The 26,621-nt window shown below is 38.5% G+C and overlaps 1 protein-coding gene and 1 long non-coding RNA gene across 2 annotated transcripts; one reads left to right on the forward strand and one right to left on the reverse strand.

Moving 5' to 3' along the window:
* Positions 1–17,267: 17,267 nt before the first annotated feature.
* LOC147639036 (uncharacterized) lies at positions 17,268–21,396 on the reverse strand. Its single transcript, XR_015263408.1, has 3 exons — positions 21,284–21,396; positions 17,750–17,984; positions 17,268–17,577 (listed from the first exon to the last, which is right to left on the reverse strand). It is a non-coding gene; the product is annotated as an uncharacterized LOC147639036 (long non-coding RNA).
* A 2,720-nt stretch (positions 21,397–24,116) lies between these two features.
* LOC147639037 (pentatricopeptide repeat-containing protein At4g18520, chloroplastic-like) lies at positions 24,117–25,713 on the forward strand. The gene is made up of 2 exons (XM_086793329.1): positions 24,117–25,016; positions 25,438–25,713. The coding sequence occupies exons 1-2, from the start codon at positions 24,117–24,119 to the stop codon at positions 25,711–25,713; spliced, it is 1,176 nt and encodes a 391-aa protein (XP_086649455.1).
* The last annotated feature ends 908 nt before the right edge of the window (positions 25,714–26,621 follow it).

Consider the following 26,621-nt stretch of genomic DNA (forward strand, 5'->3'; position numbering starts at 1 on the left):
TAGACATCTTGAGGGGCTGGAGAGGAATCTTACAACCTCAATGTGGGGATCTCTCCTCATGAAGTAGGTTCCTTTTTCTCATCATTACTCCAATTCTTAATCAATAAAATGAGATATTTTTATCTCTCCTCTCTCCTATTCAAAACTAGATCCAAAAAGTAAGCTAAACTAACCCAAAAATGGTCAAAAATTGACCAAACTGATCTGAAAAATTCTAGAATCAGTTTTCTTGGTTAGAGGCTCACTTTTTCCTATAAATAGAAGCCTCCCCCTTTGTAAAATCTTAATGGTGTTTATGCACTCTTACTCTTCTCCTGTCTTGAGCCATCTACATTGAATTTTTTAATAATTCATTTTTTTGGGCCTAATCCTCTCCAATGTGAATTGGTGGCCACTCTTGCTTCAAACAAGAGTAGAACCCTCAATCTCTCAAGCCAAAGGAGAGCTTCCAAGCTCCATGTAAGGTAATTTTCTTACTTGTTTAATGAAAAATCTATGGTTTTCTTAATTTTTATGTTTTGAAAATGTTGAATTAAATTTAAATGTTATGCCTTTGATAAAAAGGCCACCCCCTCAATCCCTCAAGCCATAGAAGAGCTTCCAAGCTCCATGTAAGCTAATTTTCTTACTTGTTTAATGAAAAATCTATGGTTTTCTTAATTTTTATGTTTTGAAAATGTTTAATTAAATTCAAATGTTATGCCTTTGATAAAAAGGCTACCCCCTTCTCCTCTTTACATTCCAACCTTTCTCAATCCTAGAAAGATTAATGAAGGGATTAATTAAACTCTTCTTATTGTTTACTCTCTTGAATTTAGAAAATTATGTAGATTAGAGTTCTATAAATCTAATTTGGGCTAATTTGAGTCAAATAAAGAATGATAAAAATGAGAAATGGTCAGCCATACAAAGGAGGTTATGGCAAAATTCTCTAAAATTTTATGGAAAAGAAAATTTATTTTTATGTTATTCCAAAAGAGTAATTCCCACCATTTTTGCATCTAAAAGAAATATTCTAATTACTCCATGTACTATGCATGGATATCACTGATATTCTTATTAAATTTAATTTTTTTACATAAAATGATGCATAAAGGAATTTTTTTTATTGCAAAAGTGTTATTGATATTAAATTTAATTTTTATGCATAGAAAGATACATAAAGGAATTTTTTTAATTACGAAAGTGTTATTCTTATTAAATTTGATTTTTATACAAAAAATGCATCGTAGAAATATTTTTATTATAAAAGTGTTACTTCCATTAAAATTTAAAATCTATGCATAGAAAGATGCATATTGGATATTTTTTATTACAAAAGTGTGATTTTCATTAGAATTAAAATCTATGCATAGAAAGATGCATATTGGAAATAATTTTTTTATTATAAAAGTGTTACTTTCGCCAATATTTATTTTTATGCATAAAAGATTTTTTATTTATTATAAAAGTGTTACTTTCATCAAAATTAGTTTTTTATGCATAAATAGATGCATAAAAGATTTTTTTTAATTATAAAAGTGTTACTTTCATCCAAATTATTTTTTATGCATAAATAAATGCATAAAAGAATTTTATTATAAAAGTGTTACTTTCTTCAAAATTTATTTTTATGCATAAATAGTTGCGTAAAAGAATTTTTTTAATAAAAGTGTTACTTTCATCAAATTTGATTTTTATGCATAAATAGATGCATAAAAGAATTTTTTTAATATAAAAGTGTTACTTTCATCAAAATTGATTTTTATGCATAAAAGATTTTTTTAATTATAAAAGTGTTACTTTCATCAAAATTGATTTTTATGCATAAATAGATGCATAAAAGAAATTTGTTATTATTATAAAAGTGTTACTTTCATCAAAATTGATTTTTATGCATAAATAGATTCATAAAAGAATTTTTTTATTATAAAAATGTATCTTTTATCAAAATTGATTTGTATGCATAAAATATTTATTTTTATTATAAAAGTGTTACTTTCATCAAAATTGATTTTTATGCATAAAAGAAAAAAATTTTATTATAAAAGTGTTACTTTCATCAAAATTGATTTTTATGCAAAAATAGATGCATAAAAGAATTTTTTTAATTTTAAAAGTGTTACTTTCATCAAAATTGATTTTTTTGCATAAATAGATGCATAAAAGAATTTTTTTATTATAAAATGTTACTTTCATCAAAATTGATTTTTATGCATAAATAGATGCATAAAAAAAATTTATTATAAAAGTGTTACTTTCATCAAAATTGATTTTTATGCATAAATAGATGCATAATAGGATTTTTCTTAATATAAAGGTGTTATTTCCATAGAAGTTGGATTTTATGCATAACTAGATGCATACATATTTTTATATCAAAATAAAAGTTCTCTTTAATCCTATGTTTAAATCCCATGAATATTGGTAAATGAATCAGTAAATACTCTGTGAGAGAAAATTCTACCGTTTTATATTCTCTAGGATGGTAATGAGAAAACTCATAAAAACTATCGAAGTCGAAACTTTAGATAAATGATTAATTTATTGCTCATAGCAATTTGTGATTAGTTTTGAATTCAATTAAGCAAATACTCAATGAATGAAATTCAGTAAAGTAGTAATTGAAATATTACCCTTCGAGAAAGATAGTTTAGGAGAACCTTTCCAGACTTAAACCCTGAATCAGACTATGACCAAGACATAACTCCTTCGTTAGTTTCAAGAAAAAACGATGTGACTAGTTCAAAAAAATTCACTCAAATCACCCACCAAATCTGAAACTAAGTTCCTTTGATTTTAATCTGAGAATCAAGGTTACAGAATTCGAGGAATTCTATTTGGAATTCAGACCTGTGATCAGAAAGTCTTGGGATATGGATTTAAGATATACTCATTGTATTCATAAGAAACTCAAAACTAAAAACTTGCATAGAAATCTTATTTTCTTAAAGGACTATCTTACACCAGAATGCTAGAGGGAGAATTTGGTATATGTGTTTTTCTAAGGGAAGTTCGGTTGCAACAGCTGGCGTTTCTAAGGGAAGTTCGGTTGCAACAACTGGCGGGGAGTGTTCAAAGGACGGCTCACGTGGCAAAAACCTGCCGAGGTCTTGACCAGCCTGGGTATGGTGAAAAATGGTGTGCTTCCGGTATGATGGGCGAGGGCCCACAAAGCGGTCATTGAGTGAAGTGCTAGAACACCTAAGGAGGATCTTGGAGGGTTCTGACTAGGCGATGCACAGGCTCGCAGTGCTTAGGACACCCGTGCGTATGTCATGGAATATATATATATATGTATGATGACAAGAATATTATTGTAATCTGTTACTGGATCTCGTTGGCTGACCTGCTGGTCTCAACGGCGAGTCGTCCAGAGTGATACTGTTTTGTGAGAAATAAGGATTGAATGGAAATTTTGAGTTATGACATCTGTTACCAATAATTGTTTATCAATGGATTGTTTTTAAAAATTAAAGTTTAAAGAGGAGTGTGTGTGTATCTGTATTCTATAGCAAAAGTTAAGAAAGGAATTCAATTATGTGTGGGTGAGTACTTGTCTGGTTCTACTAATTCCAGTGGGTTGGTAACCCATGGGCCGAATGGGGTTAGGCTGGAATCAGTAGAGTTTTAATAATAAAATTAATTAATAGGAATATGCTTAGAACTCGAATAAAATTGATTAATAGGAATATGCTTAGAACTCGAATAGTTAAATAAAAGCCTGAAGACTTCTCTAATGAATAGATCAAACGGTTGTGCCTGATTCAATTAGGAAAAAAGCGTTGATCCCTCCAAGTTAAGTCTATAATAGTCTCCCTTCTATTTGGTTTATTCAAATGAAGGTTAGTTCAGTATCTTAACCTCGTTAGAAAAATTCTTTAAGAAAATAAATGGTGGAATTGTCCCCGTTTACCGGGCATGGAGAATTTTCTCGATTTTGATTTTTGGAATGACCACCAGCTTAGTCTCGTGCCCAGACATTCAAGAGCAAGGCCCCGAGTGGGAAACCCTACCCCGCGCATGAGGGAGCTGCTTCCGCTGCTACCATCCGGGAATCCGGTGCGCAGAGGGGACAGTGGGATCTCACAGAGGTGTCAAAATTTAGTTTTTAATTCTTTTCTTTGGTCCTTAGTCTACTCTTCATCTTATCTGAGCAATTACTCATTTTTGGGGGGTTTTTCTTTTATTCTTCAATTTATCTCCTCCCTACATTTGGATTAATCTTATTGGTCCATAGGAACCTTAATTGGACCATAATCTAATTTTTTTTGAGAACCTGGACCCTTAGGCTAAGGCCCTTTAAACCTATTTTCAATTAATTCGAATTGCACATTGGGAAGTTATTTTTGAATTTTTGTTTCAGGGGAAACCATTTTAGACACAAGGGGGATTTTTATATCCAAAAATATCTCAATTTTGAATTACCTCCCTCTAGACATTTTCTCTCTCCAGACCAAAACAGGGTAAAACAGGATATTTCTTTTAATTTTAGAGAGGGGACTAATTATAAGATTAGAAGGGGAGGTTCTTATACCTGCACACCTCAAAAGCTGGAGGGAGGAATCTTACATCCTACCCCACTTAAAAAATGCGAGATGCCCTCATCTCGCAAACTAGAGGACAATTCTTTCTCTTAAGATCCAACTGCGTCTCGGGTTCCTTATAGTCTAGTGAACCCAACAAAATCCTAGGGTAAAGATCCCTTATATAGAACCCATCATCAGATAGCAATTCATTCAGATCATATCATTTATATCCTTGGTCTGCTAGACCGAAATTGCCATCTGAACATTTCTCCATTGTAATTTCAATTATACAAGTTTTTAATTTGTCATCCCTTAACTTGATCCACTGGGTCAAGTGTTAACAGTAGTAATCTGTCAGCACAATCCACTAATCTCATAGGGATTTGTTGAAGTCATTATCATCATTCCAGTTACGAACATCATCACAAGGACTCGTCCCATTCATCCTCATTGTGGTTTTCCTCAGCTTAACGCTTTTCAACCAAAATTCACTCCATCTCTTTTGCTCCATCTCTTTTGCTTGATTCTCTCCACCTCTCCTCCCAGAAGATATCCACACCTCCTAAATCTCCTCATGCTACCCTTTATTCTCTCCTAGTAGATACTTCTCACCTTTTCATAGGTTCTCTCACATTTACAGATTCTCTTTTACAGCCTCTTGCTAAGGGCTTGTTCCCGCACACACCCTATTCACTTGTATATTTCAACACCTCCCCTCAAGTGAATACTCCTAGCACACCTGGATCCTATACCAAGTTTCCTTCTTACTTGATAGTCCGCAACGAGTGCCTCAAGTCCCTAAACTCATAATCCTTGAAACTCTCTCTCTCTATGTGTCCAAGGCTACTACACGTGCCTGTGACCTTGACTAAAGTGCTCACACATACATCTACCACATGGCCTACATCATCGGTGGCTCAGAGGTGGTTTTACTCTGCTGGGGCAGGTTACATTGGGTTGTGGGGTTTCACTCTCTCTCTCTCTCTCAGAAAAGATGATCTGACTCCACTTCCTTTAGAAGCCTCCATAAAGTTTGCTAATGTCATTGGGGTAGGTTACATTGGGTTGTGGAGTTTCACTCTCTCTCTCTCTCTCTCTCAGAAAAGATGATCTGACTCCACTTTCTTTAGGAGCCTCCATGAAATTTGCTGATGTCGTTCCTTCTCCACTGGGTTTATTGTAGCAGTCTCTTGCCATGTGTCTTGGCTTTCCACAGTTGTGGCAAGTGAAGGTCCTTCCTCCTACTTTGCCTCTTCCTCGTCCTTGTCCTCGAGAGAATCCTCCTCAGGTGAAGAATGCTTTTTCTTCTCCTGCTGTTGAGTCTAGCCATTTCTTCTACAGTGTGGTGATGGGATCCATTTAATAATTTGGTTAGGTTCTATCCCAGGTACCAGGGAAAAGAGTTCCCAGGCCCCCTAGCCGGATATTCATGCAAACTTAAAACTAGTCACACCACTTACACACCAAATATGAAATTGCCTTTTTCACAAATTCAGCTATCTTTAAAACAATCTTTTAATGAAACCACAGTATCACTGATCATAATCCTCCAAAATTATCCGAGTGAATCCTAATTTCTAATTTTTTCTTCATCAGTGTACCTATGGCATCATTGGCAAAACCAGAATGCTCACCACCTGTCCACTCAATCAGGGGCCTTTTCGATAGTTCCTAGCTCATAGTTCTAGGTAATATATTCACTTATAAAAATCAAAATAGAATCTTCAGTCATTGAAGATCAGCAAGATCAACCAACAGATCCATATAAAGGAGCCATGGACTCATCCGTGTTGAGGACTAGCAAGGTCAATCAACAAGATCCATGCTCGGTTTAAGAAAACAACTCTTACTCCTTGTTCCAAATATCTTCCACGATGCACATGTGGGTATCTTCGACGATCCAGAGCCCAAGCACCGTATGGTCCACACCCTCTAGGATCCTTCGGTAGGTCACCTAGCGCTTCACTCATAGGCCGCTTCCTTGGTCCCTCATCCACCGTACCGGAAGCTCACCATTTCAATCAAGGTCAAGACCTTGGCCGATCTTGCTATGCGAGATGTCCTCCATTGACTCTCCGCCCTCAGTTGTTGCAACTTTATCAGTTAGGTCTGCACAACCTCATTCACAAGACGGTCAAAATGCTTTCCCAGCATTCTTGACATAAAACAATCCATATGTATTCCCATTCTCATCACATCTTTACTCATTTATCCACATCAGATCTCATCCACTCGCATCTACCCATATCCACATCTCATCACATCATATTCATTCACATCAGATATCATCCATTCACATCTATCCCGATTTACATCACATCCATCACATCTATCCCAATTTACATCACATCTCATCACATCCATCACATCACATTCATTAACATCCATCACATTCATTTACATCTATCATAACACATTCATTCATATCCATCACATCACATTCATTCATATCCATCACATTCTTTCTCATCACCATCCCATCACATACATTCTAGTATTCACATCACTTTTGTCCACATCATCTCATTCATACACATCTCATCTCCTTCATCCACATCCATCCAATCGTTAAAATGTTCGACTACCCACATCTATCCATACATTCATATCTATCACTTCACATCCACATATATTCATGTCACATCACATCTCTTTACATCACATCACATTCTTTCACATACACATCCACATCCATTCTCTCACATACATTCACATCCATTCTTTCACATCTTCACATACACATCCATATCCATTCTTCACATACACATTCACATCCATTTTCATCACCTACATCCATTCTTCACATACACATTCACATCCATTTTCACATACACATACACATCCATTTTCATCACATACACATCCATATCCATTTACTTCACATCTCATCCACATTCATTCACATCTATGTGATTCACATGTCATCACATAAAGGTAAAGAGAAAATGGTTGAGCCTCTTGGTATGCCTTATATTTTTATAGGGCATTCTTTTGGTGACGGAGAGTCTAGTGGCTTGGAGATGAGCTGTGAGACCCCTCTCCCCCTTCCATCATTCTGGCATAAGACAGTCCTTTAAGAAAAACAGGGTTTCTATGCAAGTTTCCAGGTTGATTTTCTTTTGAATACAAGGAGTATTTCTTGAATCAGTATCCCTAAAACTTCTTGATCGAAATTGTGAATTTTATACTAGAATTCCTCGAATTCTATAACCTTGATCCACAGATCAATTCGAAGGGCCTCAAACTTAGTTTCAGATTTAGCAAAAATTTTGAGTGTATTTTTCTAAATTGGTTACTCCTTCTTTCCTCGAAACTGACGAAAGAGTTTGGTCTTGGTCATAGTCTGATTCAAGGTTCGAGTCGGATAAGATTGTTCCTGAACTATCTTTCTCGAAAAGGTTTGATAATTCAATTACTATGTTACTGAATTTATTTCTTTGAATATTCACTTAACCGATTTCTAAATTAGTTACGAATTCCAATGAGGAATAAATTACTATGTTACTGAATTTCTTTCTTTGAATATTCACTTAACTGATTTCTAAATTAGTTACAAATTTCAATGAGGAATAAATTAATCATTTATCTCAATATCTTGATCTCGATAGATTTCTTAAATTTTCTTTTTACAATCACCGAGTGAATATAAAACGATAGAAAATTCTCTCTTAGAGTATTTAATTATTCATTTATCAAATACTCATAGAATTTAAACATAGAATTTAAGAGAATTCTAATTTTGATATAAAAATTCTTTATGCATCTATTTATGCATAAAAATCAACTTCAATGTGAATAACACTTTTATATTTAAAAAATCCTTTTATGCAAAAAATCAAATTTAATAGGAATCACACTTTTATAATAATAAAAAAAATCCCTTTATGCATCTTTCTATACATAAAAATCAAATTTAATAAGAATAACACTTTTGTAATAAAAAATTTCTTTATGCATCTTTCTATGCATAAAAATTAATTTTAATAAGAATAACACTTTTGTAATAAAAAAAATCTTTTATGCATCTTTCTATGCATAAAAATCAATTTTAATAAGAATAACACTTTTGTAATAAAACAAATTCCTTTATGCATCTTTCTATGCATAAAAAGTAAATTTAATAAGAATAACACTTTTGTAATTAAAAAAAATCCTTTATGCATCTTTCTATGCATAAAAATCTAATTTAAAAGAATAACACTTTTGTAATTAAAAAAATTCTTTTATGCATCTTTTTATGCATAATAATCGAAATTTAATAATAATAACACTTTTGTAATTAAAAAAAAACCTTTATGTATCTTTCTATGCATAAAATCAAATTTAATAGGAATATCAGTGATATCCATGCATATTCATAGGTGAATATGTACATGGAGTAATTAGAATATTTCTTTTAGATGCAAAAATGGTGGGAATTACTCTTTTGGAATAACATAAAAACAAACTTTCTTTTCCACAAAATTTTGGAGAATTTTGCCATAACCTGCTTTGTATGGTTGACTATTTCTCATTTTTATCATTCTTTATTTAACTTAAATTAACCCAAATTAGATTTATAGAACTCTAATCTACACAATTTTATGAATTTAAGAGAGTAAACAATAAGAAGAGTTTAATTAATCCCTTAGTTAATCTTTCTAGGACTAAGAAAGGTTGGAATGCAAAGAGGAGAAGGGGGTGGCCTTTTTATCAAAGGCATAGCATTAGAATCTAATTCAACATTTGCAAAACATAAAAATTAAGAAAACCACAGATTTTTCATTAAACAAGTAAGAAAATTAGCTTACATGGAGCTTGGAAGGTCTCCTTTGGCTTGAGGGATTGAGGGTTCTACTCTCGTTTGAAGCAAGAGTGGCCACCAATTCACTTTGGAGAGGATTAGGCCAAAAAATAAATAAATTATTAAAAAATTCAATGTAGATGGCTCAAGAAAGGAGCAGAGTAATAGTGCATAAACACCATTAAGCTTTTACAAAGGGGGAGACTTCTATTTATAGGAAAAAGTAAGCCTCTAAAATGAAGCAAACTGATTCTAGAATTTTCTAGATCAGTTTGGTTGATTTTTGACCATTTTTGGGTCAGTTCAGCTTACTTTTTAGATCTAGTTTTGAAATAGGAGGGAGGAGAGATGAAATATCTCATTTTATTGATTAAGAATTGGGGGTAATGATGAGAAAAAGGTGCCTACTTCATGAGGGGAGATCCCCACACTGAGGTGCCAAAATTCAATTTTTTAATTCTTTTCTTTGGTCCTTTGTCCACTCTTTATCTTATGTGAGAATTTACTCATTTTGGGGGGGGGGTTATTTTATTCTTCAATTTATCTCCTCCCTACATTTGGATTAATCTTATTGGTCCATATAGGAACCTTAATTGGACTATAATCCAAAATTTCTAAAAATCTGGACCCTTAGACTAAGGTCCTTTATACCCCTATTTTCAATTAATTTCAATTAAACATTGGAAAGTTCTTTTTGAATTTCTGTTTTAGGGGAAACCATTTTAGATATGTATATCCAAAAATATCTCAATTTTAAATTACCTCCCTCTAGACATTTTGTCTCTCCGGGCCAAAACAGGGTAAAACAAGATCTTTCTTTTATTTCAGAGAGGGGAATAATTATAAGATCAGAAGGGGAGGCTCTTATACCTGCACACCGCAAAAACCGGAGGGAGGAATCTTACAAACTTAAAAATTATCTGTAATAGCAACAACGAAGCTATGGTTAAAGTTTTAGAAATTAATACATATCTTATGCATAATGCTAAAAGAGGACTTCCTACCATATTCTAGGAAGGGAAATCCTATGCTAAAAGAAAGATCTTCATAATTTGGATTTAAGTCTTCTATCATAATTGTATTACAAAGTCTTATTCTTTTCTAGAAAAATTAAAAATTATCTATAATAGTAGCGAAGCTATGGCAAACTTTTAAGAAATTAATACATATCTTATGCATAATGCTAAAAGAGGACTTCCTACCAAATTCTAGGATGGAAAATCCTATGCTAAAAGAATGATCTTCATCATATTCATGTGAGAAACTAAAAATAATGGATATTTTAATTTAATTTTAAGAGGAATTTTAGATAAATTTATTTTATGCATGAGAAATTTTATATGATAAAATAGGAATTCCCATGACATTTGGAATTCAATCATTTAAATGGTAAAAGTTGAGTTCTTGGCATAATTAAAATAATGGATATTTTTATTTACTTTAAGGAGGAATTTTAGATAAATTTTTTTTATGCATGAGAAATTGTAAATGATAAAAGAGAAATTCCCATGACATTTGGAACTCAATAATTTAAATGGTAAAAGTGGAATTCTTGGCATATTTTAAAAAATGGATATTTGTATTTAATTAAAAGAAGAATTTTTGTGGTATTTAAGAAGAGAAAGGTTTAAATTAAATGTTGGTGACAAAAGAGGAATTTTTAGAATAATTACATCTCTTGAATTAGGGTTGATAAATTAAATTGGTAGAAGAATATCTTTAGATATTTTATATGGATAAATCACCAAATTGATTAACCCAAAATTAGATTAAATGGAAGAAGAGTATTTTCATAAAAATCTGATATTCTCATATAGCACCATTTCTGAATCTATTATGGTTAGAATGCAATTCATAAAGTTAGAATTTTCTTATAGTTAGAAGTGTAGTAGATGTTTATCTGAAAAAAATCCTTGGAGTCAAAGTTATAAATAAATCAAATGATTTTGGTTAGACCATGACTGTGAGAGGGACGATCAATAAACTACTTTTCCATCTCTCGATCTGAATTAAGCACAAACTTCGTGAGACTAATTCTAGCTCTTAATACAAAGAATAGGCTACCGTTGAATTAACCTAGTTTTTCCTTAGCCAAAATCACCAAGAATCTAGTTGGACATTCAGTTAAATGATGGGTGGATTACTCTGATGAGAGATCGATGATTCTCATTAAGAAAATATGGATTAAGAAAAAAAAAGGGTTTTATGGAACCCATCTCAAACCGGTAATTTTACTTGCATAGAACCTCTATTTTCTTTTAAAGGACTATTTTACGCCAGAATGTGCCAGAATGCTGGAGGAAGCATTTGGTACGTGTTTAACTAAGAAGAGGCTCAACAAAACTGGCGACGGGGAGTCATCGAGGGATGTCGCTGCGGTAAAGCTTGTCGAGGTCTTGACCTGCCTCGGTATGGTTAAAATGGTGCGCTTTCGGTACGATGAGGACCGACGAAGTGGTCCTTGAGTGAAGTGCTAGGACACCTAAGTAGGATCCTAGAGGGTTCTGACCAGGTGATGCATGAGTTCGCGGTTTCTAGAACACCCATTCGTACATCGAGGAAGATTCGGATGAACAGAAAAGAATGACTTTTGTGAATCGAATTTTGATATTGGATCTTGTTGGTTGACCAACTGGTCTAAGATCAGATGGTGAGGGAGAATATTTCTCCAATGAGTTCAATAATTTCATGAGAAAGCAGGGAATCAAAAGGCAGTTTACGTGCAGGTACACTCCGCCAATAGAATGGTGTTGCAGAAAGGAAAAATAGGCACATTGCAGAAGTGGCATGTGCCTTGATGGCTAAAAAAATTTGCCACATTACTTTTGGTGGGCAGAAACGGTAACAATTGTTGTGTACATTATGAACAGGACACTCACTATAGCTGTGGTATGACTCCTAAATACAAGTTTACAGGCATAAGACCGGATGTGTCTCACTTGAAAGTGCTTGGGTGTATTGCATATGTACATGTTCCTGATAAAGTGAGAACAAAGTTGGATCCAAAGGTAGAGAAATGCATCTTCATTGGTTATGCCATGGAGAAAAAAGGTTATAGATGCTATAACCCTACCACTTGTGTGATGCGAGTAAGCAAAGATGTTGTCTTCGATGAGATGAGTAGCTAGTATGCACCAATAGTGAAGGTAACAGAAGATGTAAATGTAAGAAGTGCTGATGCTGCACCACATGTAGACCAGCAATCATAGGCACTGAGTGGACTTGGGAAGTCCTCAAGCAATGGATCCAATGTTAGCCCATGGTCAGACAGGTTTAGGAATGATGCAGGTACACATGTATCACGAAAAGGGAAGGAAATGGTAGATCAACCTTTTGTACCTCATCTGTCAGCAAGTCACTCATATGTGGATGGTGACTCTAGTGGCTCTAAGCAGAGCCTTGATGAGGAACTTGGAATTATGTCTTTGGTTACTCCTAGTGTAAGGAGAACTAAGGCTATTTTGAGGACACCTGGCAGTGATCCAGGTGTATGCAGGTCTACGAGGGTTAGATACCATGTTGACATGTTGAGGGATATGATGGATATACAGCCCATCATTATGCTTACATGGTAAAAGCAATACATGAGATTTATCCCACTTTCTTTGAGCAGGCAATTGGAAATAAGAAATGGGAAGATGCCATGGATGAGGAGATGGAAGCATGTGGATGCAAATGCAACATGGGAGTTAGTGTCTTTGCCTAAGGAAAAGAAGGCAATTAGATGTAAGCTGGTGTATAAAGTCAAGCACAATATTGATGGTTCAGTGAGCAGGTACAAGTGCGCAAACTTATGGCATAGACTATGAGGAGACATTTAGCCCGGTTACAAGAATGGAAACCATGAGAGCTATCATTGCTATGGTTGAAGGGTTGGTCTTTATATCAAATGGATGCAAAGAATGCTTGCATGCATGGTGATTTTCAAGAAGAAGTGTACATGATGCAGCCACTAGGTTATGAGAGTGATGCACATCCAGATTTTGTGTGCAGGTTACGCAAAGCCTTGTATGGCTTGAAATAGGCACCCAAAGCATGGTCAAACAATATTGGGGAATATCTTGTTACCATTGGATCTCAGATATCCAATGTATTTTTTTCACTATAGGTGAAAAAGACAGATAGAGGATCATGCTATTACTCATCTATGTGGATGACTTGATTATCACTAGTGATAGTGATGCAGACATACATGATGTCAGGATGCTTTTGAAGCAGAAGTTTGAGATCAAGATGCTTTTGAAGCAGAAGTTTGAGATCAAGCATTTGGGGGAGCTCTGGTATTTCTTGGGCATAGAGGTGGTGAGATCACCTCATGGCATTTTGCTATTGCAGAGGTAGTATATCTCGGACATGTTCTCTAAGTATGGTATGACATACTATAAGCGTATTTAACTGCCATTGGAGCAGAACACAAAACTTTCCACAAATACAGGTGAGCTTTTGGGGAGGATCCCACTACATATAGGCCCATAGTTGGTAGTTTGATCTACATGACCATTTTATAAGGCCAGACTTGAGCTATATTGTTGGAATTCTGAGTCAGTTTATGCAGGCTCCTAGAAAGCCACATTTGGATACGGCTAGATGGATCCTCAGGTACATAAAGTCCACAGTTGATTATGGAATTTTCTATGAGGCTGGTACACAGATATAATTGCACGAGTACACAGATGCCGATTGGGCTAGTACAGAGATATAGTTGCATGAGTACACAAATGCCAATTGGGCTGGTACAGAGATATAGTTGCACGAGTACACAGATGCCGATTGGGCTGGTAGTATTGTAAACAAGAGATCTACCTGTGAGCTAGAGTAGTAAGAAGCATCCAAAATTTGCCTTGTCAAGTACAGTACAGGGGTGTTGCTATGGTAGCTTGTGAGGTAGCTTAGTTTTAGAAGCTACTTGGTGACATGGGAGAGCTCATGGATAGGGAAGTTGTCATATATTGTGACAACATGAGTAGCATTTAGTTGGCGAGTAACCCAAAATATCATGCTGCTAGAACAAAGCACATTGAGGTGCATTATCACTTTGTGAGGGAGAAGGTTCTAGCAGGAGATGTAGATCTGGTATATGTCAACACAGAGGACCACGTGGCTGACATCTTCACAAAGGCATTGGGCACAAAGAAGCTCCATGGGTTTAGAAACTTACTTGGAGTGCAATGTGTGGAGTTGAGCTCGAGGGGGAGTGTTGAGATATTGAGCTCAACTAGTGCTACGGCGGACATTGATGACCCATCTAGGTGATAGCTTCCGCATTTACACCACTAGTATGGTTGGTGAGATTATGGGTGATATGTGGCCAGTGGGATGAGAGGCTACATGACAGCCATTTTGGATTACTAGAGACTGGCATAGTTATAGCTCAAGCTGATTTAATCGGGTTCACATTATGGACTGACCATTATACGTTGTAGTTGTTGAGTACTAACTTATATATAGTGTGTACTCTTATCTTTATGTCTTGTTGGTTGAGTAGAGAAGAAGAAGATAGAAGAAAATTCCGCTAACCATCTCTCTTCTGTCTTACTCTCTTTTGTGTGTGTGTGTGTGTGTGTGTTTGGTTGCTAGCGTTTGAATCTCTCCCTCTCCCCCACATTCTCTTTATAAGAATGGCAGTGGTGTTATTCTCAAGGCCTCCCATCACCTTGAAGGGGAGAATGGCACCATTGTCATTTTCCATTACATTCAAGGACGAATGGCATTAATGCCCTTCTCAAGGCCTCCCATCACCTTGAAGGGGAGAATGGCACCATTGTCATTTTCCATTACATTCAAGGAGGAATGGCATTGATGCCCTTCTCAAGGCCTGCCATCACCTTGAAGTGGAGAATGGCAACACTGCTATTATGGCTTACATTCAAGGAAGAATGACACTCATGCCATTCTCAAGGGGTCCCATCACCTTGAGAGAAGGGGGAGAATAACACCACTTCCATTCTCCCTTACATTCAAAGAATAGTGGTAGTGGTACCATTCTCAAGGACTCCCATTACCATTCTCAAGGACTCCCATTACCTGGAGAGAAGTGGGGGAATGGTACCATTGCCATTCTTAGGGCCTCCCATCCACCTAAAGGGGAGAATGGTAGTGGTACTTTTCTCAACGCCTCGCATCCCACCACCTTGAAGGGACAAATGGCACCACCGCCATAGAGACTTACATTGAAGTAAGAATGTTAGTTGTGCTATTCTCAAGGTCTCCCATCACCGTTAAGGGGATAATGCCACCACTACCATTCTCCCTTACATTCAAGGCAGCATAGCAGTGGTGTGATTCCTCCTTACATTCAAGGAAGAATGGGAGTGATGCCATTCTCAAATCCTCCCATCCACTTGATTAAAGGGGAGGATGGTACCACTTCCATTCTCAATGCCTTCCATCATGTGAAAGGGGAGAACGGCACCACTTCCATTCTCAAGGCCTCCCCTCGGGGGGTCCACCTTAAAAAATCACGTGTATCACGTGCGTTCAAAGGCATATTTTAAAACCCCTCTGTAACCTCTTTTTCCCTATTTTATGCATACCTCCTGTTACTTTTGTGGTATATTATTATAACCCTCCTGTTTTTTTAAAATTTTAAGCTTATACATTTTTCTCCTCCATCCTGTAGATTTAAGATCTTCAAAACATAAAGATTGGTATTATGGACTGCGTCATAGGAAAATTTGATAAGACTTTGGTATCTTGCATAGGCCATTGCATTTCAAAGAATGCCCTCATGTTACGTGCATTCCAAAAAGTTTAGAGTTTGCTTATCTTGACCCTCTCATGCAGCGTACGGCTGCATGTTGGGTACGGCTGCGTACCCAACATTAGTGCATTCTAAGAGATATCTCCCTAAGAAGAGATATCATGCCTTTGAAAGAGTACCACACTTGGCATACATGTCCATGAGCAATGGGTTTATGTCCCCTTGTTTGCAGCTCCAATAGCCACACAGGCATTTCAGATGCAGATATACACATCATCACAGAAAGATGCGTTCAAAGCAGTTCCGTTCTTGCTTAACTTGACCATATCTCCAAAGTGCACTCCAGGAGACAACATCCCGAGAACGGAGCTTATCGAGTACACGTCACCGAAGATGGCTGGTCATCCCAAATGTCTAGAGCTAGCAGGACTCTGCTCCATTGCTGTTGACTTTCCTAAAATGGGAGTCGCTGCTGATTTACCAATGTATCTCAGACCATCTAAGTATCTGTTACATCCTAAGAATGGAGCTTATCAAGCATGTCTCGTGCCTTTGAAAGAGCACCACAACTGGCATACATGTCACCGAAGTTGGCTCGTCATCCCAAGTGTCTAGAACTAGCAAGACTCTGCTCCAATGTGCATGTCGTCTTTGCTGACATGTCACCGAAGATGGCTTATCATTCCAATCTGCATGTCGTCTTTGCTGACATGTCACCAACGATGGGTATCATCCCAAGTGTCTAGAGCTTGCAAGATTTTGCTCCATTGCTGTTGACTTTCCTAAAACGGGAGTCGCTGTTGATTTACCGACGTATCTCAGACCATCTAAGTATCCAGATTTTATGGAAAAAACTGATACATCCTGAGAATGGAGCTTGTCAAGCATGTCTTGTGCCTTTGAAAGAGCACCACAGCTAGCATACTTGTGACCGAAGATGGCTAGTCATCCCAAGTGTCTAGAGCTAGCAAGACTCTGCTCCAATGTGCATGTCGTCTTTGCTGACATGTCACCGAAGATGGCTCGGCATAGGCAATCGACACCCAAGCCCCAACATAGAAAACACAACATTGTCCTCACACAAAGTTTTAGATAAAACTAGAAATTCATGCACATGCCAAAAAGCAATTAAGCAGCAAAGATTACGACAGAGGTGGTATGCATGCAAAAACTTGTAGGTTATCCATGACAAGAGACCGACAAAAGACGACATTTTTGAATCTTTGAAAATAGAGCTCATTACAATAATTATGTGCACATCTTGCATAATGTCTCTGATCAAGACCATTCTTTTGAGGAAAAGACAATGGCTGGAAATTACATGTTCTTCAGAAGATCTTGCTAGCGTTTGTCCTCCTGCATACTACACTTGCATATGGCGAGTTCGTACATAGTCTCCGTATACAGGCGGATGTAGCATTTGTCTTCCTGCATACTACACTTGCATATAGCGAGTTCATACGTAGTCTTTGCATAAGTTGTAGCCACCAAGTCTTGGAATCTCGACCAAAAAAACTTCAACCTTGCAAAAATTCAGCCCATGTCATTCAACTCCCAGCCTCTCTACAAGATCGAGGATGTGTTGCCTGCAAGTAGATCATAACCAAAAGACTTGTAGGTTATCCATGACAAGAGAGACAAAAGAAGACATTTTTGAGTTTTTGAAAATTGAGTTGATTACAATAATTATGATTACATCTTGCATAATTTTTTTGATCAAAACCATTCTTCCAGGAAGAGACAATGGCTGGAAATTACTTGTCATCCGGATACTCTTGCTAGCATTTGTCTTCCTGCATACTACATTCGCATATAGCGAGTTCGTACATAGTCTTCGTATATAGGTGGATGTAGTATGGGTGCAAAAAGCATGAGCATGCATAAGTCGTAGCCACAAAGGCTTGGAATCTGGTCCAAAAAAACTGCAGCCTTGCAAAAATTCAGCCCATGTCACTCAACTCCCTGCCTCTCTCCAAGGTGGAGGATGTGTTGCCTGTAAGTAGATGACAACAAAACAAATGAGGCCACAAGTGTTATAACATGACAAATAAACAACCAAATAGTTCCCGAGATAGTTCCACACTTACATGAAGTATATGAACAACTAATCAGCAGACTTCACAAAATCGTTAAAAAGCCGGTAGTCATTTTGATCTAGTACATATCTATCACTAGCTTCATTGTATGTTAAATGTGCCAATGCGATAACCGACTCAATACCAATCATGTTTAAGTCTGTCACATCATAAGAGTATGTCTGGCGCCCTTTCACCTTTTGATACCAACCGAGTTGAACCTCCACCCCTTGTGGCCGATCTACCAAGTCAAAACCCCGCTTGTAATCTACATATTTGCCACCCACCTTCTTTCGCATCTTCTGGACTCTTCCAAGGTACCAAGTGCTATGAAGAGTTTGCATCTTCTTCAACGTTGTGTCTTTTCCAATTCTCTTTGAAATTGTGCCTCCTTCTTCATGTGTTTCATCATGGAAGTAAACCGCACAATCTGACCCTATTCCAAAGAAATTCCCATTACTTCTTAATGTTGACTTTGTTTCGTTGTTGAAATACACTCCTTGTCTTACCCTAGTCAACCTATCCTTTGACAGTGTTGAGTTTCCATTGAGTTGACTCACCAATGTAGACTTGAAGATGAATTTCTTATCAACCTCCACCACGGGTGAGATAGTCTTCTTCCCGGCCTCACTACTTGCCTCGTCTAGTATCCCATCCACCTCATGTCGAATCTCACTCAAAGCGATAATCTCGTCATCTCCATCGCTGCCCTCACCAATGGGCCCGTCTTCGCCGCAAGGCTCCACAAAGTCATCATGTTCATCTGCCGCACCCATCTCAGCATCTATCCTTGACCACGTTTATTTTGTATCTATCCAAGGCTCTGTCCACCATTTAAGGCCTTCAATTGTGCTAGGTTTGAGGCCCAATGACTCACAAAGATCTTGTGCCTGCTTTAATCCCTCTTTTAATGCATCTATTACCTTTTCATCAGAGGAGACACTCTCATAGTTCCCAAGATCTATTTCCAAAACGCCTTCACGCTTGTTCAACTCCTTCCATATGTGTTCCTGTTTCTGATGTGCCCTTGAAAAAGTCACCCCATTTGAGTTACATTCATGCACGGCAATCTTGTTTAGACTTCCAACACAATGCAAAATATCTCCAAAATCAAATGCTCTTTCTTGCCCAACCATACCTTCGATCTTGCTGAAATAGATCTCTGCTGCATCAGATCCTGTGAGATGTAAAGGGCACTTGAGACTTGGGTAAAATTCTCGGAACATCTTTATAAGTAGAACCACAAAATGACAAGAAAGCTGGATATCTGTGTACGCCTCTTTGCTGATGAAGTTTTTCTTGAGAGTGTATGTAGGATGGTGATGAATCCACAATCTCCACAACTTGAAGAAGAAGACCACTTTAGCAGCAAGCACCACACGCTCTCCCAAGTCTAAATGTGGAGATAAAAAAATGTCTATGTAATCAGCAACAACCTGCAAATATGCCCCTGTCCCGTGCATGCTCCTCTCTTTCTTTTGCATTTCCCTCATACATTTTTGTACTTGTCTAGAGACAATCATTTGGGCCGCTCTCCAGTTCTGACGATCATTTCGTTGTATATCCCCTTCTCGTAACTTGTGTTGATCAACAGAGAAGGTATTATACACCATAGCAACATGATTGAGCGTAATCCATACTTGCCCAATTGCTAGTTGCCGAGTAGGACTATCAAGAGGGCTCACAAGCTTCTTTCCACAATGCACAAAATCTTGATCATGCAACCCATACACCTCGCCTCCTACCATTCTCCCTTTGAGCTTCCATCCACCCCATTTGATGTCAAATTGTCTATCACTCTTTTTTAGGTAGTCTTCAAGCATAAGCTTGCGACGTCTACTATCACCATCTGAAGCATGTCCAATTATTGGCCCTAGGCTGTCCTTCCACTTTGCATTCCACATTTGCTCCACAAGAGTCCATTGAGTTCTGATGAAATCACTATCAAAGCGGTTACAAGTGCAATGCACAACTATAGCCAACCGCGGAAGACTCTCGTGAAGAGGGTTGACAATGAGGAGTCTTGCATAGTGCCCCACCACGTGGTTTTGGAAGGCATCCACTATGGTATCATATCCTTGAGCTCCATCGCCAACGATGATAGCATCATTTGAGGAGCATTCATGATCCTCTCCCTTTCTTCCACAAAACCCAATCAAAGTGTCATCCTTTGCGTTCCACCTACATAACCATGAAGCTCCATTTTAACGTCTTTATTTCAACATAAATAAATTTCAGATTTGACACTAAAACAAAGAGAGAGAAAATCAACCCAGCTTTTACCTGATGCGGCGCTTGATGGTCGTTTCATCTTCAGCAATAATGAATGGCACCCGTGATGCTATTCCATGTTTGAACTTCGCATCTTTGTATATTTTACCGATCGCATCAACAATATACTCATGCTCCCCCGATTGAAATTGAGTTGCCTTTCTTCCGTGCCTCCTTGTGGTTGACATGGATGGCCCTCCAATGTTTACACTCAGGAAATCATGTAAGCGCGGCCCGCCCCATAGCTTTGCAACCTCAAAAATGGTCTTTGTGGATTCTGTAAATCTTTGCCCCTTTTTGGATCTTAATGCATTATTTGCAATGTCTTGAAGAAAATCCCATATAGCTGGCTTGCCTCCAAACTTTCCTTGCTTGTGAGCCTCAATAATGTTATTGCAAAAACGCCGCACATCCCTCCTATTAATAGCTTCATAGTTTGCTTCTTTTAAGGACCTGATTCTCACTGAAAGCACCACAATCTTTGCCTTCAACCACCATACCTTTCTCCCTACCTCTCGCATGTTTTTCTTTGTCTCAACTGCGACACTTTTTAGCTCCTCACCGGAAAGGAAATCCAATCACCTTCCTTGACCTGTTTGTCTCTCTCCCCTCTTCTCAATTGCAATACTCTCTCGATACACCCTCATGCGAAAATCATTGCAAGTTGGAATTTTCTTGCAATACTCGCATGTGAAACTTTCAAAGGGCATTCCAATTCTCACGATACGAAGACAACACACATGCCTAAAGCACCCATCTATCGTGTATTCTTTTTTTCCATCATACAAAGTAGCTTTTGTATGCGGCTCACAAAACCACTCTTTTCCCATCTTTAGGTCTTGTAGAAGAGGTTTTATATAAACCGAACTACCATTAACATCAAGTGTACATTGCCATAAGCCCCAGCACAACAGATTTAGACTTGATGAAGGCAAGCTTGAATCACCTGTGGGGACGGAAGCCTCCGTACGCATGGTTGATGTGAGGAATGCACCCAAAGTTTGTTGACGTGGATCCTTTTCAAAATGCTTTTTAGGCCGCCCACTAGCTCCTGTCAAGAGGGGAGATGCTTGATTTGGTGTGGTCTTGCTCCATGCATTGATGTGAGATTTTGCGTTGTTATGTTCTGTTAGGATGGTATGCAAATCTGAACCTCGAGGGCATAGGTGCAACCACTTTCCATCATACTTACACACCACTCTGACAACATTTTTATCTTTGTAATCATGCAAGGTTGCTTCAATCAGCTGAAAATCAGCCCCTACACGAGGACAAAAAGAGTGTAAAAAATTAGCTGAAATTAAATCTAATATGCATAGGCAAAAGCCCTTAAAATAAGAACCAAAACAAGGGGCTGAAAATTCTGTCTTGCATGAATCTATCATAAAAGGAGAGAATGGTTTAATTGTAAAGCACGAAGCAAGAAGTTGATGCTTACGTTCATGAGTGCTATTGAACTTAGTCATCTCCTCGATAGCCGCCAAGATCGTCACTGCATGATCATAATCATCCTCGTTGCCTTTTGTACTACTTCCACGAGTACCATGAGTAGGAAATGCATCAAACTTCAACCCTCGGTTGGATAGGTATCGTTTTTGATGTGCTTGACCATCTAGAATGTGAAATCTCATGAAGTTTGACAAGCATGAGTATGCTGATTGCTTGCCACCAATCACTCCCGATCCATAAGCACTTCCACATTCGTTGCACCACACTCGAATCAAAGGATGGTCATTGACATCTTCCGTGATAAGTTGAAACTTATCATCTCTTGGTGGCTTTCTCTCACTCAACTTCTTGCGAGTCTTCTCACATTGGAGCTCCCAAAGGTCGAGAGCTACTTTTGATACGAAAACACTCTTGAGCATGTTGACTTTCCCACCTTCAAGATTATATATCCTTTTATCACCCTCTTCCCTCGTTTCATCACCCTCTCCCCTTGCATCCATATCACTAGCTTCTATTGCAACATTCGAGCTTCTACAAACACGCTTCGAGGGCCCACCACCATCGACCGCAGCTGATATCCTTTTTATGCCAACACTTTTATTGTTCTCAACTTGCCAACGCTCTTCTTGTAATGCATTCAATATGCAAACTTCATCATCTTCTTCATCTTCAAGAACAAACTCGAATGCTTCACTTATAATGCCATCTTGCATGATCTCTTTGCGTATAGCACTATAAAAGCAATCTCCCATCACTCTAACATAACCCAACAGCTTCTTCTCACTACTCCCATGATCGAGCACCTTGATACGAGCCTTAGATGCCATCAATGATCAACTCTCTATGAGCTCTCTATTCAAAATAAGCATACAAGAAAAAATATTACACGAATGTACATAACAAAACATGCATACAAATAGAAAAGTAAATGTGCAGAAGTAAATTATTCAATCAAAGGCTCAATAATATGGATGCTTAAGCAATGTGAAAATTCTTTTCTCTTAATCATATCAAATTTGGTTTGATTTCAGAGGCAGAAGAAGTCTTTGGCAAGATGCTGATTCGGGATGCTGTGTCATGGACTGCATTGATTGCTGGCTATTGCTTGCGGCCTTATTAACACACCCGAGAGGACCACTGTTCGGGTTGCTAAAAATCTCCGTGTTTGTGACTATTGCCACAGCATGGCAGCACTTATATCCAAGGCAGAGCAACGATGGGTCACTGTCTATGGTGATATGAGTTGGTGGTTTCTTACTTGCATGCATTTCTGCACAGTTAAGACTTCTAAACCAACCCATCTGGTCACAGATTACCATGAACATCAAGATTTTCTTCAAACATGCTATCTTCTATGCACAATTCTCAACAGCGTCAAGCCGGGATAACATCATTGATGAGGGCCATTGCTCACGCACAACTCTACCAGATGGTTTATGGGGAGAGGATCGTTTTGCTTACAAATCCTCAGCAGGTCTCTCATCCCTGTCAGGATTGAGCAGGATCAAGCAGCAGTATAGCGCTTATCCATGCGAAATGGTTGCACGCCGCCAAGTGCAGATCCTGCGATAGAGCTCTCAACTCTGCCAGGGGAGCTAGGAAAGGACGGAGCACGCCCGTAGGCAATATGAAGGACTGGATGTCTACCAACTCAACTACGAAGCCACGGACGATTGGGCGTATCACTTGTTCTTGAGAGATGAACGCATGTAGCCCATCTATGCCAGATGGGTACATCCATCTAAATATCTGCCGCAGCAAGTGTATAAACACCCATACACTCTCACAAGGAACCAGGAAAGACACTCCCGAACAACCCATGAGTCGGAAGGAAGAGGAGTTTTAAACTGTGTGCGTTTGACACCACCCACAAGCCTGTGAAAGAGAGAAATCAACAATCAGCTGTCTCTGTCCAGCACTGCCAATCCTCCCTGTTTCTCCTGCAACCTGTCACCCTCCACGAGAGAGAGAGAGAGAGAAACATAGTCGTGTTAGCCTGCAATCTTGGTCATCCGTAGTCCAAAACTGTCTTCTCTGTAGCCCAACCAGTCGCCTAGAGAGACAAGGAAAACGTGTAGCTGTAGCCCCTGTGCGCTGGCCTGTTGCAAGGAGGAAAAACACCTGCTGTGCAGACCCTATGCACCACCTGCCTAACCAATGTATAGGCCAGCCCTGTTCTCTGTCCACTGTGCGTTTTTGCTGCAGCCGCCTGTGCACAAGTAAAGACCCAGCAATCGTTGCTGCCCGACTGTGTGCTTAGAGAGAGAAAAACTAGCCAGCGTTGCTGCTCGACTAGCCCCCCTGCTTTTCCACAATCTCTAGCACCTGCAATGTCAGGAACAAGAATGGCAAATCGTGGTATGACATCTACATCCATTGGAGATCTGAGCGACCTATGGAAGACAAAACAGTTCGATGAGGCTCTTGTGGTTGCCTGTTGCATGGACCAACAAGGCATTCCCATACCCAGGGACGCTATTTACAGGCTTCTGCAAGGGTGTGCCAACAAGGACTTGAGAACTGCCAAGCAAATCCATACTCTTATGGTGAGCAATAAACTTGATAGAATCTCTGCACTGGCTGACCATCTCATCCGATTCTTTGTTTCATGTGGTAGCCTGGTAGACGCAGACCACGCATTTCTCAGAGTTTTGAAACCAAGTTTATACACATGGAATGCAATTCTCACAGCACATTCCAAGCTCGGAAATGGAGAGAGAGCTTTTGAGCTGTTCCTCCAAATGCAGCAGCGTGGCTTGAAGCCAGACAGGATCACAATTTTGTGTATGCTGAAAGCATGTAGCAGCATTGGAGCCATAGAGAAGGGCAGACTGATACATAATGAGATTTTTAGAGGTGCTCTTGGATTAGATATGATTCTTGGGAGTGCCCTCATTGACATGTATGCTAAATGTGGTAACCTCGAAGATGCACAGAGGATTTTTGATGAGTTGCCATGTCGAGATGTCGTGGCATGGGGTGCCATGATCGCAGGCTATGCCCATCATGGCAATGGATTTACTGCAATCCGATTATTTGAGGCAATGCAAGATGAGGGCATACCATCAAATGATGTAATATATTCATCCGTCTTGAAAGCATGTGGCAGCATAGAAGCCATAGAAGAGGGACGGCTTTTGCATGGCCAGATAATTGAATGCAGACTTGACTCAGACCTCGTTATCAGTAGCTCCCTTGTTCACATGTATTCAAAATGTAGAAGCCCAGAGGTTTGCACTGAGACTCACTTTCATCTTGTCAGTGCAGGGTACGATCAGATTTGCTCTATGGCAGCCACTCTAATTCATACATATGGGAGTTGAGCAAGCATGGTAGAAGCTGATGTGGTATTGAATGGACTTCCCAAGCCTGATATCGTGTCATTGACTGCATGCATATCTGGTCACGCGGGTGAAGGAAGCCACATAGCAAGTGAGCATGTGTTTGAAAAATAGGGACTGGACAAGCCGCCTTGAAACAAGCTTCTCCCATTGAAATGTCAGTCTTAAAGCGGATGTGCCAACTGAATGAAAAGGAGTTTGAGCCGGAGATAAAGGCAGCTGATAACAGAATACTTCAAGAGCAATTGCAAACAAAGTTATTGTGGAGATTAAGAAGCTCCAAGACACAATTTCATCAATGGGGTATCAGCATAACAACCTGCTATCTGAGGACTCAACTAACCAAAAAAGTTTCAGTGTCCAGCCATGGATCTTTTCCAAGAGGAACACTGTACTAGATGTTTCTCAGCTTAATGGAGGCCTGTTGAACTGTGCTGGTTCAATAGGTGACCTCAAGGGTAGAGGAACTGAAACTGACTTCTCAGATTCAGGCTACAGCTCAAAAGGGAGCTCTCGGAATGTCAGTCGTAATGCCAGCATGCACAGTCAGATGGTTGTACAGGGATCGGAAATTGAAAACCCCTAAGTTTTGATAATGCAGGGGAATTTCTTATGGATTTCATGAGGTTTTCCAATATGTGAATGCATCACACAAATAAGAATACACTGGGGATGGATATATATATATATATAAAAGGAGAAAACATATCAATTCGGGGGAAAACCTGAAGACCCAATACCAAAGGCATTGGTGGGCCAATACTATGCCACATGTGGATTGGCTGCACATTCCATGAGCGATTGCCACCTAAGTATTTTCATGCCTCTATATTGGGTCTTCCCGTGTTGAGAAAAGGGGGGCTATGGACACTTTAAAGGCACATGCCTATTCACTTGTAGAAGATCTTTGATGGAAATAATATTGATATGAGAGTTTTAGAAATTCTAAGCAACTCCCACCCTGTAGAAGTTTGAGAACCAAAAGATAAGGTCTCTGTGAATAACACCCTCTTGGCTCATTTGAAGACGTTGACTGCGAAAAAGTAGTAGAGCTAAACTACCCTTTAAGCTCCTACAGCACGTTCTTTCTGCTCACTGAAATACTACAGCACGTTCTTTCTGCTCACTGAAATACTAAATGGAGGCACCAGACTTCCTACAAACCTTGGAAGTCACTTTCTCTTACCAGCTCAAAGCAAAACACATCACCTAAGTCTAAACCTACTCAGATTCATGGGAGCAGCATAGGAAGACCCTGAGGCTATGTGTGTGTGTGTGAGAGAGAGAGAGAGAGAGAGAGAGAGAGAGAGAAATTAAACCACTGTTGTGAGTGGGTATGAGGGGAGGAGAAAATAAAATAAAACAAAGGAGATGTATCTTACCCTGTATGAGAACTTGCATTTGACAAAGAAGGAACCTTTTCCTAGCTTGCTTGTGACGCTTATGCCCTCCTTTGGGAGCTCCAATCATCTACATAGGAAATAGAAAAGAGCT

The sequence above is a fragment of the Cibotium barometz genome, chromosome 4 (assembly GCF_041138505.1).
Source record: "Cibotium barometz isolate CiBa-2024 chromosome 4, ASM4113850v1, whole genome shotgun sequence".
Taxonomy (NCBI): Eukaryota; Viridiplantae; Streptophyta; class Polypodiopsida; order Cyatheales; family Cibotiaceae; genus Cibotium; species Cibotium barometz.

Excerpts from the sequence above, each read along its gene's own strand:
- LOC147639037 (XM_086793329.1), top strand. The coding sequence starts at position 24,117 with ATGTCAGGAACAAGAATGGCAAATCGTGGTATGACATCTACATCCATT. Across the intron at positions 25,017-25,437 it reads CAAAATGTAGAAGCCCAGAG|CATAACAACCTGCTATCTGA; the intron begins GTTTGCACTGAG and ends ATGGGGTATCAG.